Source organism: Crocodylus siamensis, chromosome 15 (genome assembly GCF_052110815.1).
Source record: "Crocodylus siamensis isolate JL-2025a chromosome 15, ASM5211081v1, whole genome shotgun sequence".
NCBI classification, from domain to species: Eukaryota; Metazoa; Chordata; order Crocodylia; family Crocodylidae; genus Crocodylus; species Crocodylus siamensis.
Window position 1 is genome coordinate 1,692,824 of NC_143409.1, and position 13,548 is coordinate 1,706,371.

The following is a 13,548-nucleotide window of genomic DNA, read 5'->3' on the forward strand; positions in this document are numbered from 1 at the left end:
CACTGGGGGAGTCCCTGTTCCCCCGAGCACTTCCAGGAGTGACCAGGAATAGCGGTCACAAGCTGGCAGAGGGCAGGTTTAGGTTAGATATCAGGAGGCGCGACTTCGCAGTCAGGGTGGCTAGGGTCTGGAACCAGCTTCCAAGAGAAGTGGTGCAGGCTCCTACCCTGGGGGGCTTTAAGAGGAGGCTAGATGTACACCTCGCTGGGATCGTTTGACCCCAGTACTCTTTCCTGCCATGGCAGGGGGTTGGACTAGATCTGCTCAGGTCCCTTCCGACCCTACTAACTATGAAACCCATATTTTAGTCACAAAAATAATCTCTCCAGTCACTAAAGTGCAAGGACATGCAGGAGCACCTTGATTTTTCTACACTAGCATGCATCTATTTGTACCCTGGCACATACGGCTTCTCCAACTGTTGGGTTCTTAATGAAAAAATTTTGAATTTTCACAAAGAGAAGTTTGCAAACACTGAACTTCCTTTTATAGCAATTTAATTTAACAAACTTGTGAGCTACATCCAGTAAAAAAACAAAAAAACCCAACAACCCCAAACCAAGCTCAATGAACTTAGGGACTATTTTTAGTACAATCTTAGAGCCCTGATGAACGCAGTGAAGTTGTATGGGACGGACACTATTGTTGGGAAATAAAACAGGAGCAAATGCAATCCCTTTAAATAGAAAACATTTACATCACATTGGAAAGAAACAAAAATACACGTGGTCAAGGCATGAGCTGCATTTTACATACAATTTATACAAAGGAATTTCCCTTGTCTTCTTGATTGATTGTGTCACACCAGGTGTGTGATCTGGCACATACAAAAAGTGTTCCTATATTGGGAACAATATGCCTGTATTGCACAATATCGTTTAACTGATACTGCGCTCAAGTTCCATTCAAACCAACGGGAAAATCCCATTCACTTGAATGCAAATAAAACTGTTTGCTGTCTCCAATTATGTCATCGTCTTTTGTTTCCTGAGGAGTAATCAACAAAGGAAGCTCTACCCAAAGGTTTCTGACCTTCTTCCAGGAACCAATATAATAGTAAATCCTTCCTGGTACACTGAGGGATTAACACACAGTCATTCCTGGAACCCTGATAAAGAAGAACAATATCTGCCGTAGTATGCATGTACCCTGTCTTTGTACAATATTGGATATTCTAGTTAAAAGAACAGACTAACTCGAACAAAAGTGAATCTATAATAAGCAGAAAGAGTTAAAAATTTGTAGGAACGCAAGCAAAACCTTAATCAACCCTTAAACTCATATAACATATTGGAATGGTGTGCAGAAATCCAGTTGTCATTAACAATCCAGTTTGCCATTTATGCCTTCCTGAGAAATAACAGAGAGAAGGTAAAACAGCAGGCTATGCAATCCAAACGCGCTGTTTGTCACACAGGCTAGAGCAGGACTCTGGACTTTTCATCGATCCCTACTAATGGTCCAGTAGTACTTTTAATTCAACATCCGTTTCCCCCCCTCCATTCTTGGTCTAATATCTCTACCCCTTACCTTCTGCCAAGACATATGCATGCAGACATGCAGCTGCTTTGCACAGAAAACCGCAGCAGTATTAAAAAGTAAAGAGTAATCAGATGTGCTGAGTACTAAGGGATCTGCAAGCCTAATACTTAGGGTGGTAAAGACTAGTTCAGGCATTTATCTCTTCCTTGCACCTTCTGACGGGCCTCAGCTTCTTGAATTATGAAGAATTAAGTTCGATGTGTAAACATACTTCTGCATATTTTGCCAGCGTCAAGTCCGTTGCGGAACAAAACCACTGGCTGCACTGTTTGGAATGACAGATGCTCACTTACACACACATATATAAAATAATAAAAAGACCCTGTTGGTTTTGTGCTGGCCTGCCAACACTTAACAGGAGGCTGAAAGTGTCAGATGATAGCACCATAAACCCCTCTGAGAGAGCTCCCCCAGTTCCTGCTGTTACGTGTTAGGTTTCTGAGGTGTTCCCTGCTAGATCAGCTACTTCTAGGTGTGGCCCAGAGGACGGGAAATTGGAGCTGTTCTCTGCTACTTGCTCAGAAACGGCGCGTTTCTCCATGGTAACCAGCAGGAACGCAAGTGCTACGCAGTGAGAGCCAGATCCTGTTTTCAGACAGATGAGCTGAGCACCATGTACTGTAGAAACCCCCCTCCACAAAACAAAATGAAAAATTAAAACAAATCGAAATGTCCCTGTGTTTTTAAAGAGCACCATATGGATCTGCACAGAGGAACACGGTTGCAACACTGCATCGCTAGAGGAACAGCGATGTCGTGGTCAAAGACTTCCTTTCCTTCGCTGCATAGTTTTTGTTCTCCTGAAGCCTCTCCAATTCTTCTCTGTCTTCCGCTCCCCCTCAAAAAAAAGTACCTTCCCACCAAAACGGTTTCACCTCCTGGAGGCACGTTCGTTGCCCCGGTCGCGGGTGCCGTGCCCGTGCTGGCGGCAGGTTCGGCAACACTGCACGTTGACCGTTGGGAGGTGGCACCTGCCCAGGATCCGTAGGGTTTGGCAGAAACTGAAAGTCAGGCGGTCGCGCTCGCAGACAAAGCCTGAAGGGGAGAAAGCAGAGAGGCGGGGAGGAAACCCCATTAACATCAGTGCAATTACTTGTATTTGGGCAACAGCAGAGAGAACAAAGATGGATTCACCCAGAAACCAGAGTCGCCTTTTCTCCCGGTGCTGGACATGGGGGAGCAACTTGGCAAACTTTGGGTGATAAATAAATGCTAATCAGTGATAAATAAATGCTAATCATTTTTGCCAGCATCCCTAATGAAAGGCTGGTGAGCAAGGAGATAATGAGGTGCTTGCCAGCGGCAGCAGGGGTTGGGTTTCATCCAGACCGTCCTCTCCAGGCTGGAGCCCTAGTTCCCATGTAAAATCTGTACCAGTGACTTTGTGCAGGGGCCTTGCCTAACTCTTCTCTTCTAAACTTCCCAGCCAAAGATCAAGTCAATCCTAGGTACATGACACTGTGCAGCATCATGAATGCGAGTAATGTCTCTTAGCAGGCAAATTCACCCAAATACTGTCAGCTAAACCCCTGTATGGATGCTGTCTGCAGAGCACCTGTCCCAGCAGTAGGTCGCACTCACAAGACAGCTTAGTATCTTACATCGAACGGTCACAAACTCCTGCAAGACCATTTCAGGCTGGATATAAGGAAGAATTTCTTTCCTGTCCGAGCCCCCGAGGTCTGGAGCAGTTTGCCAGCGGAGGTGGTTCAAGCACCTACACTGAACACCTTCAAGAGCAAATTGGATGCTTATCTTGCTGGGATCCTATGACCCCAGCTGACTTCCTGCCCTTTGGGTGGGGGCTGGACTCGATGATCTCCCGAGGTCCCTTCCAGCCCTGATGTCTATGACATCTATGAAATCAGCTCCATGAAATAACTGCGTGGCTTGTAAGGACCATCAGTCGCTGGGCTGGGTGTGAGCCCTGCTCTTCCATCACAGGAACCTTCCCTGACCCTGAAATCGCAAACCCCTGATTTCTAACTACAGTCCTCCTATAATCCTCCTGTCTTCTAGCCCTCTGTTAAACCCCAGGTGGCTCCTCAAACACTTGTTTCAGTCCTGGACCAGCTGCTCATAAATGTGAGGAGCATCCCCCGCTGTGCTTGTGTGCTAATGCTCTGCCTGCCTCCGTCAGAAAAGTAGGTTGTTGCCACTCAGGAAGCAAGCTATCAGCACAGCGAGCAGGGCAGCCTCTGAAATCACCCCAGGTCAGGCAGACTGATGGCCCTCCCGGTGACTTGGAATATACTCATAGAATCACAGGCAAGGAGGGTGGGAGGGACCCCAGGGGTTCCCATCTAGTCCAACCCTGCTCCAAGCAGGACCAGCCCCAGCCCCAGCTACACCATCCCAGCCAAGGCTTTGTCTACCCGGGTCTTAAACACCTCCAAGAATGGAGATCCCACAACTTCTCTAGGTGACCTGTTCCAGTGCTTCACCACCCTCCTAGTGACACAGTTTTTCTTCACAACGTCCCTTGCTGCAGCTTGAGCCCATTGCTCCTTGTCCTGTCACCTGCCCCCACTGAGACCAGCCCAGCTCCATCCTCTTTGCAGCCCCCGTGCGGGGAGGTGACGGCTGCTATGCAATCCCCCTTGGTCTTCTCTTCTCCAAACTACATCAGCCCCACAACCATTTTTGTTGCCCTCCACTGCCGTCTTTGTAACAAAACCACACTGTTGGCTCATATTCAGCTTATTTCCATTCCCCGGCACAAAAACAAGCATACTCCCTTCCACGGCCGTGTTGGGAGGGTAACACTAGCTTTACCAAACAGATTTTGACCTCAGCATTCCCATTTCAGGACCCAAATTAGTCCAAAATATTTCAAAAGTGACAAGCATCCCTGATGAGTTCTAGATGCTTTAAAATAAAGTTTTAGGCCACTTATCTGGAAGTATAAGATAAGGCCCCTGGTGCTGAAAAATCTTACCCTGAGAGTTCATTAAGTGACATATTGCAAGGGTTTCTGTTATTCAGGGCAGTTCTGCTGCTCGGAGGTATTGGGCCTGCTTTGTTTCTTGCACGCGTTTGAACTTGTGGTCTGATCCCGTGAACTTTTGCAACTGGTTTCTCTAGGACAGGATGAGCCCTTAGGATCCAGGGAAAGCTGTTGTCCTGATAGCAATGGAGACCGGAGCCCCTTGTTGCCAGACAAAACAGGTGCAGAACCAACAGCAGCATTTCAGCCCCTTCCAGGGATGCCAAGTCATTCCCTTCTTGTATCCCTGGAACAGCGATATGTGAGCGATCTTCGTTTTGCCAGGGCTTGCTTTCATTTTTCAAAGATGTCCCCGCTGTTTAGGGTTCATGACAGAAACAGCAAGGTCAGTGACACCCTACATTGCTAAGAGTGCAGCTAACTAATAGAGGTGCCCCAGCAGAGAATACTGATGGCCGATTTTTAATGAGTCGTATCGGCCAATACCGATCCCATTGCCGATCCAGTGTCCAGGGTCCTATTGCAAACAGCGTGGGAATCCTGGCTGACTGCTGCCCTGCCCTTCCACCCAGATCTTTAATCCTCTTGGAGACACCTCTTGTTGTTTGTCATTCCCACCTGTTTAACATCAATGACTAACGAACGTTATGGAGTGCTTGAGCACCAACTGAGGCCAGCTGGACCCGCCTCTCTCTTTGTTACTCATCACTTGCTAAGCCGGAGCAGGACTGAAAGTGCTGAGAGTTGGAGGGAAATCCCTGAGAGGCAGCAGGCTGTGGGAAAACCTGAAGTCATGCCTTTTCTGGAGTAGTAAATGACTGGCAACCTTGTAGAGGTGAAATGGTTTACCTGCTTATGTGACTCAGGTAATGGCATTGGCTCGGGCATTCGAATGGAGAGTTTTGAAGTGTTTTTAGCCCTGCCCTTCAAATGCTCTGCTCCTATCTCCATAATCAGCCTTTTCTTTCAGGGGAAAGGGTGGAGTGCTGCCGGCTGAGATGTGGCAAAACTTTGAGGCTTGTGAAGGAGGCTTTGGAGAAATTAGGGTTACCTTGAAAGGCACCCCTGCCTCGTAGCACTTGGAAAGGGGCGCAACCTCGTGCGAGCACACGGCTGTGCTCTAGTACTGGCTGCAAGCGGCACAACCCCTTTGCATTTGAAAGCCCGGTGAAGAAGCCACTTCCCCATGGCACTTCTGGCTTTAAAGGGCTAAGTACCATGAGGCCAGCAGACAGATATTCTGATTCACAAGGAGCTCATTTGGCAAGGGGCTATTGTTAAAGGCTAAACATGCGGTATCACAGTCATAGGTGGCAGCAAAAGGCCAAGACCCAGTGGCTTGGATTTGAAGCTAGACAAATTCACAATGGAAATCTGGTGTGAAAGGGTAACAGTGAGGGGTATTAACCATTCAAAGATGGCACTGTGAACAGGAGCCATTCTCCCCTACTTAGCAGCGTCTGGGTTGAAAGAGGCCCTCTCTCTAAAAGATTTGATCCTGCCCAAGCAGGAGTTACTGTTATGCTAGAGCACAGGCCATAGGATCCTAATCATCCCTTCTCACCTTAAAATCTATCCTACTGTGCACAACGAAGGAGCAAATCACAAGTGGCTTGTTCCCTTTCTGTGAGAGCCCAGCGTCTGCTGAGACAACTGTTGCCCACGGAGGGTGCATCACGGGTGCAGTTATTCTGTCTGCAGGAATCGCTGTGATGCACTCACAGTCTGGTCGGATTAGACGCTGAATACTAACCCGATCTGTTAAAGCGATGCTAAAATGCTGCTCAAGTCCGAGGAAATTCGGAGCGGGGACCAATGGAGAGGACGGAAGTGTTCCCAGGCCAGATGAGCAGCTCTCTGCAGGCGTGGATGCCGTCCCCCTCCGAGGTCAGCTCTGTGAGAAGTGTCCTTGCAAGGGAGATACCAGCTGTCCCAGGGACACACGGTGGGAACAGGCCTGCTGTTCTGCAGCATTCAGGGGCTCGGGACAAGGGCAGAAAGGGACTCCGGGTATTTTGTGCAGAGGCTTGTGTCAGCAGTGAGTGAGAGAGAAGATGCAGCTGAACACAACCCCATCCACCCGGATCCCTGGCCATGTACCAGAGCCAGAGGTTTCCCCATGAGGTTGTCCCAGATACATTCCCAGCACCCAGAGACCACTGGCTTGAAAGCAGCTGCATGGATGACCCTCTGGCTCTGATGCATGTCAGTCGGATTGAATGGGCTCAGTCCTGTCCTCCCCAGGCCATGCTCCTGACACAGCATGGACAAGCCCTCACAGTCCAGCCCTTTGTGCCTGGGCTCACAGCAGGGAGCAGACCTCTCGGTAAGGTCCTGAGACAGTGCGTGCATTAAAAAAAAATCCCAGCTCTGCTTCGCACAGCCAGACTCAGCCCAGTGGAGCAGCTCTGTTTTGGAGGCGTTCGAAGGGATCCCACGACTCTGCTGATGAGGCTGGAAACCATAACAGTGGGAAGCCGGGTCCTGGCTGGGGCACTCCCTTGAAGCAGATACAGGGACAGCAGAGGTGGGGTGTTTGAACAGCCCCACGCCAGCCAGGCAGCAAAGTGAGCTGTGAGATAATGGTTGGCATTTAGGGGCTTAGTCTATTTTAAACAGTTTTTTCAAGGCACAAAGAATTTTTGCCATTCAGGAAGAGCTGTTGTGGGGGGAGCAAGGAAGGGAGAGGAAATATCTCCACTGAAATAGAAAAGGCATTAAAAAAGGCTAGCGGCTTTTGCTAGTGAAAGGCTGGGAGGTGAAGGGTGGGAGCGGGAGTCCGAAATGGGAGAAGCAGGCTCTGTGGCTGGCGTCTCGCAGCGGTCGTTGCACTAACCACTGACGGCTACATTTTGTCTCATGGGAAATGGGGCTTTGGCCCGTCCCTGCACCAAAGCTTTGGTCCATGGAGCTGACACCCCATGAGGTGACGGTCAGCGCCCAGCGTCCCTCCAATTCGGTACCCAAGAGCCTCTCAAAGAGGGACGACTAACGAAGTGTCATCATCTCTGTTCAGACTGATCCAGGCCGGAGGCAGCACAGGCGCACCGGGCTGTTGGCACCACCCAGCAGGCTCAGCCAGGGGCAAGGAGCTCACTTATCATTTTCTGACAGAGATGCAATTTCCCTCGGTCAGTTCGGGGGTGGGAGGGTGCCGGGAAAAGCATCACTAGACAGAGATGCTGCAGCTTAATGGTGTTTAAAACAATCACAAAAAAGACACGGGAGTATGCTTTTGCTTTCACTGAAAGTTGGTTGCCTTCCTCTCAACAGCAAGAAGGATGCAACTAGCCAGCCCAGGAAACTTGTTACTAGCAATCCCGTAATCTCAGGCTGCCTATCCGCGTGCTCAGGGATGGGCGTGTTAATTAGACTCCGTTAATCGAGTGTGCTCTGACGCGCTCTAACTGGAACGCGAGCGAGCACATCTGCCGGCACCCTCAGTTCCTGCCGTCGCTAGCTGCAAAGACTGACGGAGCAACGGGGATCGGCAGTTTGCAGCAGGGTGAACCAGACGCCCTGTTTTTCATGTTGCCTCTGTTTATTTGACCAGGGAAAGAGTTCCTGTCGTGCAGACTCAGCAGGACTGCCCTGCCAGCTCTGTGGTGTGTCGCTTCCCAGATGTGGCAGTCGGGGCTCATCCCTTGCAAGCCTCCAGGCCTCCTATCCCCATCCGGCAATGACCTGGTTCTAGCAGACCGGTCCCCGGAGCTAGTAGTGCTTTGCATCCATACTCAGGTCTTTAGGGCTTAACCTTCTTCGCTGTGCAGGGCGAAGACGCGCGTGGGAGCTGGAACGACAGTGCACAGCTCAGCTCCGTGCTCCCTCACCTCACCCAGAAGATCCTTCAGAGCCATGGCTGTGTGCAGCCTTTGGGCTGCTTGGCGTGCCCTCACTTCACACCCCTTTGCTTCTCCGCATGGGATTGGGTCCTGGGCATGACCATAAACTGCGTCCGACTGGAGGGCCTGGTGGCTACGTGGTGGGGCTAGTCGTGGCGAAGGAGCTTCTATTAAACACCATAACGTTGCAACCTCCAGAGTAAGGCGAGTATCGGGCACCTCAAATCCTAGCCCCCACTCCCTTGGTTGCAGAAAGACTAAGGGTCATCACCCCGATAGAAACCTGCCCTCGCTGAGGATTAGGCAATCAGTAGCAATTCCTGTCTGTTGCTCTCTGGCAGATGCTACCACCGTCGCGGTGCTGAACGTCTGGGCTCAGTCTCAATGGTCTAAAGTGGGAGGTGGGGGATAGTCGGTCTCGAGCAGCCTCCTTTGCTAGGTGTACACACTGGAGGTCTTGGTATGATGGTCACATGGACCACCTGCACATACACCATGATCCCGAGGACTGACGGTTGCTGAGGTGCGATTGGGAGTCTTGCTGGACAAACACCGAAGAGACGCTCCAGCTTTTCACACACAGTCTCCCCCTCTGCACTTTGCATAAGATCATAAGAAGTGCCATACGGATCAGACCAGTGGTCTGCAGCCTGTCTCTGACACAGGCAGATGCTATAGAGGCAGTTGACCCAGGTCTGTCTGTAGTGGTGTATCCCCTCTTCCAGAGGTTCCCAAACTTTTCTTATTGCATACCCCCTTCCAGATTTACCAGCTACCCCTACCAGCATACAGTTTATATTCTAACTCCTTAAATACTAGCTGTTATTATAATGAAAATTAAATTCACCATTACACAATTTCTCCCATGAACCGCCAGGGGCTCGCGTACCACAGTTTGGAAACCCCTGCTCTATTCAGTACGATCTCTAGCATCCACCATCACCCATTTAGAGATGCCAGAGGACACATCTATGACTGTTAAGGGATCTATCATCCATGAACCTGTCCAGTCTCTTTGAATCTGGCTATGCAATTTGTCTTAACCAGCTCCTGCGGTGATGTGCTCCACAAGTTAACTATGCACGATATAAAAAAGTATTTCCTCTCATTAACTTTACAGCTGTTTTCTGTTCGTTTCAGTGGGTGTCCCCTAGTTCTAGTACTCCAGGACACGGTGAATAACTGATCCCTATTCTTTGTCCACACCCTTCATGATCATATAGACCTCTACCATATCCCCCTCAGCCTTCTCCTTTCCAAATCAAAGAGTCCTAGCCATTTCAGTCTCTCCTGGTACAGGAACTGCTCCATAATCCTCCTCATCATAGGGGACTATCAGACCTGCACCCAGAATAGCTCCCCGGCTGTTTGCAGAAGGAAACACCTCTTGCAGGTAACTATCCGTCTCCACGTGATTCACTTGTGCCTGGGCTGTGAGCTACAACGTCCTATGCCATGGCTGTCACTCCCTTGAGCAGATGATGCATCAAAATAGGCATGTTGAGTAAGGCCCAGCCTTGGGAACGCTGTCTCCAATGCAGAATGAGCAGTGGTGCTTTGATGTCTGCAGGACACCTGCAGGAAATGAGCCGCCTCCTTTGTTTTGTTTTCCATCAGCTGCACAATGCACAACAGAATTCCTTACCCCCTTTTTGAGTGCCGTCAGATGGCATTAAAATGCTTGGTTTTAGCATGGGAAAGGAGACGCAGCCTGGAAGCAATTACTCAGTGTTTCAAGGAATGCGTTCCCACCAAAAAATGGCAAAAAAAGAAAAGAAAATGGTTTATTCGAAACCTGCGTACCCTCTTGCCCCAGCTCTTGGACGTCTGCAGGGTTCAGGTTGATTCATCTACTGTTTTTTCTGTGGTGCCCCTGACTGAACTTCACTTCACACCTACAGGAGTGAAGATGGGGCAAGTCACACTCCCAGCCGTGTACATGGGGCCCCTTGGCACGAGGGAGGAGGCAGCTTGTCCAAGGTGACACCAGTCTGAGCAGAGCTGCTGAGTCCCCCATGAAACACCGGCTGACCTTTCCAAGGTGGAGACTTGTTTTCCATTGTAAGGCCAGCGCTGAGCCGTTGGACACCCACCCACGGCGAGCGCAGTTCCTAAGAGTTGAGGTCACAACTGGAGTCCGGTGTCCAGCTGTGGGCCCCTCACTATAGAAAGGATGTAGGCACATTGGAGCAAGTCCAGGGAGGGCAAGGAAAATGGTTCATGGGCTGCGGGACAGGACTGGTGAGGAGAGGCCGAGGGAACTGGGCTGATTTAGTCTGCGGAAGTGAAGACCGAGGGGGACTGAATTGCAGCCGTCACCTCCCTGCAGGGGGGCTGCAACGAGGATGGAGCTGGGCTGTTCCCAGTGGGGGCAGACGACAGGACAAGGAGCAATGCGCTCAAGCTGCAGCAAGGGAAGTTGAGGTTGGATATTAGGAAAAACTCTGTCGTTAGGAGGGTGATGAAGCACTGGAACAGGTTACTCGGAGAGGTGGTGGCGCCTCCATCCTTCAGACCCGGGGAGACAAAGCCGTGGCTGGGATGATGTAGTCGGGGCTGGTCCTGCTTGGAGCAGGGGGTTGGACTGAATGTGACCACTGAGGTCCCTTCAACCCTCATTGTCTGTGAGTCTGTGAAATTTAAGTTCCAGCTCCCTAGAGCAGTGCTCACCCTGCGTATCCCTCCTGTCTGTTAATCTCTTATTACTTCTTTAGAATCCACATGTGCGGCCCAGACACACATACCAATTTGCAGGATTACGCCAAACGTCAGTCCACAGCCCCTGCCTAAGAAACGGCTGCTAAAGCCAGGGCTCTGCTGATGCACGAGAAACTGAAAACACAACCTTGTTCTGGTTTGTTTTTTTAAGTTGGCATGTAGGTCACTTTAAATTTCATTTAAGCTCCTGCCATTCAGACATCAATGCTGACTTTTATGCTGGGAAAAATAAACTGCCTGGTACAGGTTTTGTAAAAACAAGGAAAAGTCGAGCTTGGAGCTGAGTTGGCAAGATGAGAGCATTAAGCTTCTGACCTCTGGCCTTTGCGATGGTCTGAGTGCCCGTCCTGAACTTCCGAAGTATTATCCCAGTCGGCTGCCTCTTTTAAGGCCGACCACAGTCCCTGTGAGAGTTGTGACTGAGAAAGTGATCCAAATGGCAAACTTCATCACAAAAAATATTTGAATGGGTGCGTACCATCAAGCCTGTACCTATATACATCTGCACGTAAATCTGTGTGACCCTCTTATGTCTCACGCACACCATGATGACATTGTGCACAGGTTGGGATTGTGTCCAAATGGTGACACAATCCCAACTCGGGATGCGAGAGCTGCCGCAGCAGGACTTCCAGCCGGCAAGCAGGGGCTTTTCTAAAAAAGGTGATTTCTTGGCTTCCTTTTTGGCACTTGCACAGTGTGAGATTTGCCAGGGCTCATGCAGTGTATCCAGCCTTTGCTTTCTCTCTGGGGGGCACTGAGATGCACATCTCTGCTCTGGTGTTTAGCTCCCTCCCCTCTGGAGCTTAGCAACAGGTATGAACCTCCTGCAGCCGCAGAGCTGCCAGCTCCTTTAGGCAACGCGGGCTCATCCTCAGCTACCATCCCTGCTCGGCCTAAGGCCCCTCGCAGAGTGGTCATTGTGAGAGACTCCATCCTGAGGGGGACCGAGGGACCAGTCTGCCGCCCTGGCCCCTTCACCCAGGGGGTCTGCTGCTTCCTGGGAGCCCATATCCAGGACATAGCCAAGAGGATCCCAAAACTCATCGGGCCCACTGACCACTACCCTATACTCCTTATCCATGTGGGCACAAATGACACAGCTTGGAGGAATCCCAGCCAGATCATGAGAGGCTACAGGGCTTTGCGAGTGGGGCTTAAGGGGTTGGGGGCGCAGGTGGTGTTTTCCTCGCTCCTCCTGGTTGTGGGTCATGGGCTGGGGAGGGAGAGCCGGGTCGAGGTAGTCAACCAAAGACTGTGGTACTGGTGTCTTAAATGCTACAATTTATGTTTGGGGCCAAGTGACCTTTTGGTAAAGTTGAGATTGTTTTCTAGTTTCAGCTTCCATGATCAAAGCCTGCTCTTTGGTGAGGGAGGTCTGGTGGCGAGACGGCTTCCACCTCTCTCCACTGGGGAGGAGGCTCTTCTCGGCCAGGCTGGCTGACCTGCTTGACCAGCCTTTAAACCGAGCCCACCGGGGGGACAGGGGGACTACCGCCACTGCAAGCCCACTGGGCAACCTTTGCAATTCCAGCAGGCCGAGGCACTGAAGGGAATCCACCCCTGCCCTCACCCCAAAACGATGTGTAGGGAAGGCAAGGGCCCGCAAAGGGACACCTGACTGCCTGTATACCAATGCCAGGAGCCTGGGGAACAAACAGGAGGAACTGGTCCTCCTGCTAAACCAAGAGGATTACAATGTCATAGGGATAACGGAGACCTGGTGGGACTCCACCCATGACTGGACCACAGGTATAGATGGCTATAACTTGTACAGGAGAGATCATGTGGACAAAAGGGGCGGGGGTGTAGCTCTCTATGTCAAGGACAGCTACATGTCCCTGCAAGCTGATGTTGGCACCCAGGGTGGACGACTGGAGACCCTCTGGGTTAAAATCAGTGGGGAACATGGCACAGAGGACACAACGGTGGGAGTCTACTACAGACCCCCTACCCAGGGTCAAGACCTTGGCAAGGAGTTCGCCAGGGAGTTGGCTGAGGCTGCACACTCCCGGTGCATGGTGGTCATGGGAGACTTCAACTACCCGGACATCTCGTGGGAAGAGCACTCGGCTAAATCTGAGCGGTTGCAAAGCTTTCTCTCGTATGTGGATGAGCTCTATGTGATGCAAGAAGCCTATGGGCCGATGAGAGGTAAAGCGCTGCTCGACCTGGTACTGGCAATGGGGGATGACTTAATCAGCGACATAACGATCAAAGGGAAGCTGGGTGACAGTGACCACGAGCTGATCACCTTCACCATCCACTGCAAAGCTGGCAAGTCAGTCAGCAACACGAAAGTCCTGGACTTCAGGAAAGCTGACTTTGACAAGCTCGGGAGGCTTGTCGGTGAGGCCCTAAGGGACCACAACCCCAGGGAGAGGGGAGTTCAGCAAAAGTGGTTGCTCTTCAAGGGAGCGATCCTGGATGCACAAGCAGTGTCTATCCCGTCTCAGAGGAAAGGCAGCAAAAGGGCACAGCATCCCCCTTGGCTCAACA

At 50.8% G+C, this 13,548-nt stretch overlaps 1 protein-coding gene across 2 annotated transcripts in view; it reads right to left on the reverse strand.

The window, feature by feature from the left end:
* Positions 1-480: 480 nt before the first annotated feature.
* The window catches only part of ADAMTS7 (ADAM metallopeptidase with thrombospondin type 1 motif 7), a 161,489-nt gene continuing 148,421 nt past the window's right edge, over positions 481-13,548 (reverse strand). The window contains exon 24 of one of the 2 annotated variants that reach the window (XM_090029355.1): positions 481-2,577. In XM_090029355.1, the coding sequence (XP_089885481.1) occupies positions 2,414-2,577 (164 nt within the window). In that variant the 3' untranslated portion in view covers positions 481-2,413. The remainder of the gene's footprint in view (positions 2,578-13,548) is intronic. The other variant, XM_090029354.1, reaches the window with a different exon arrangement.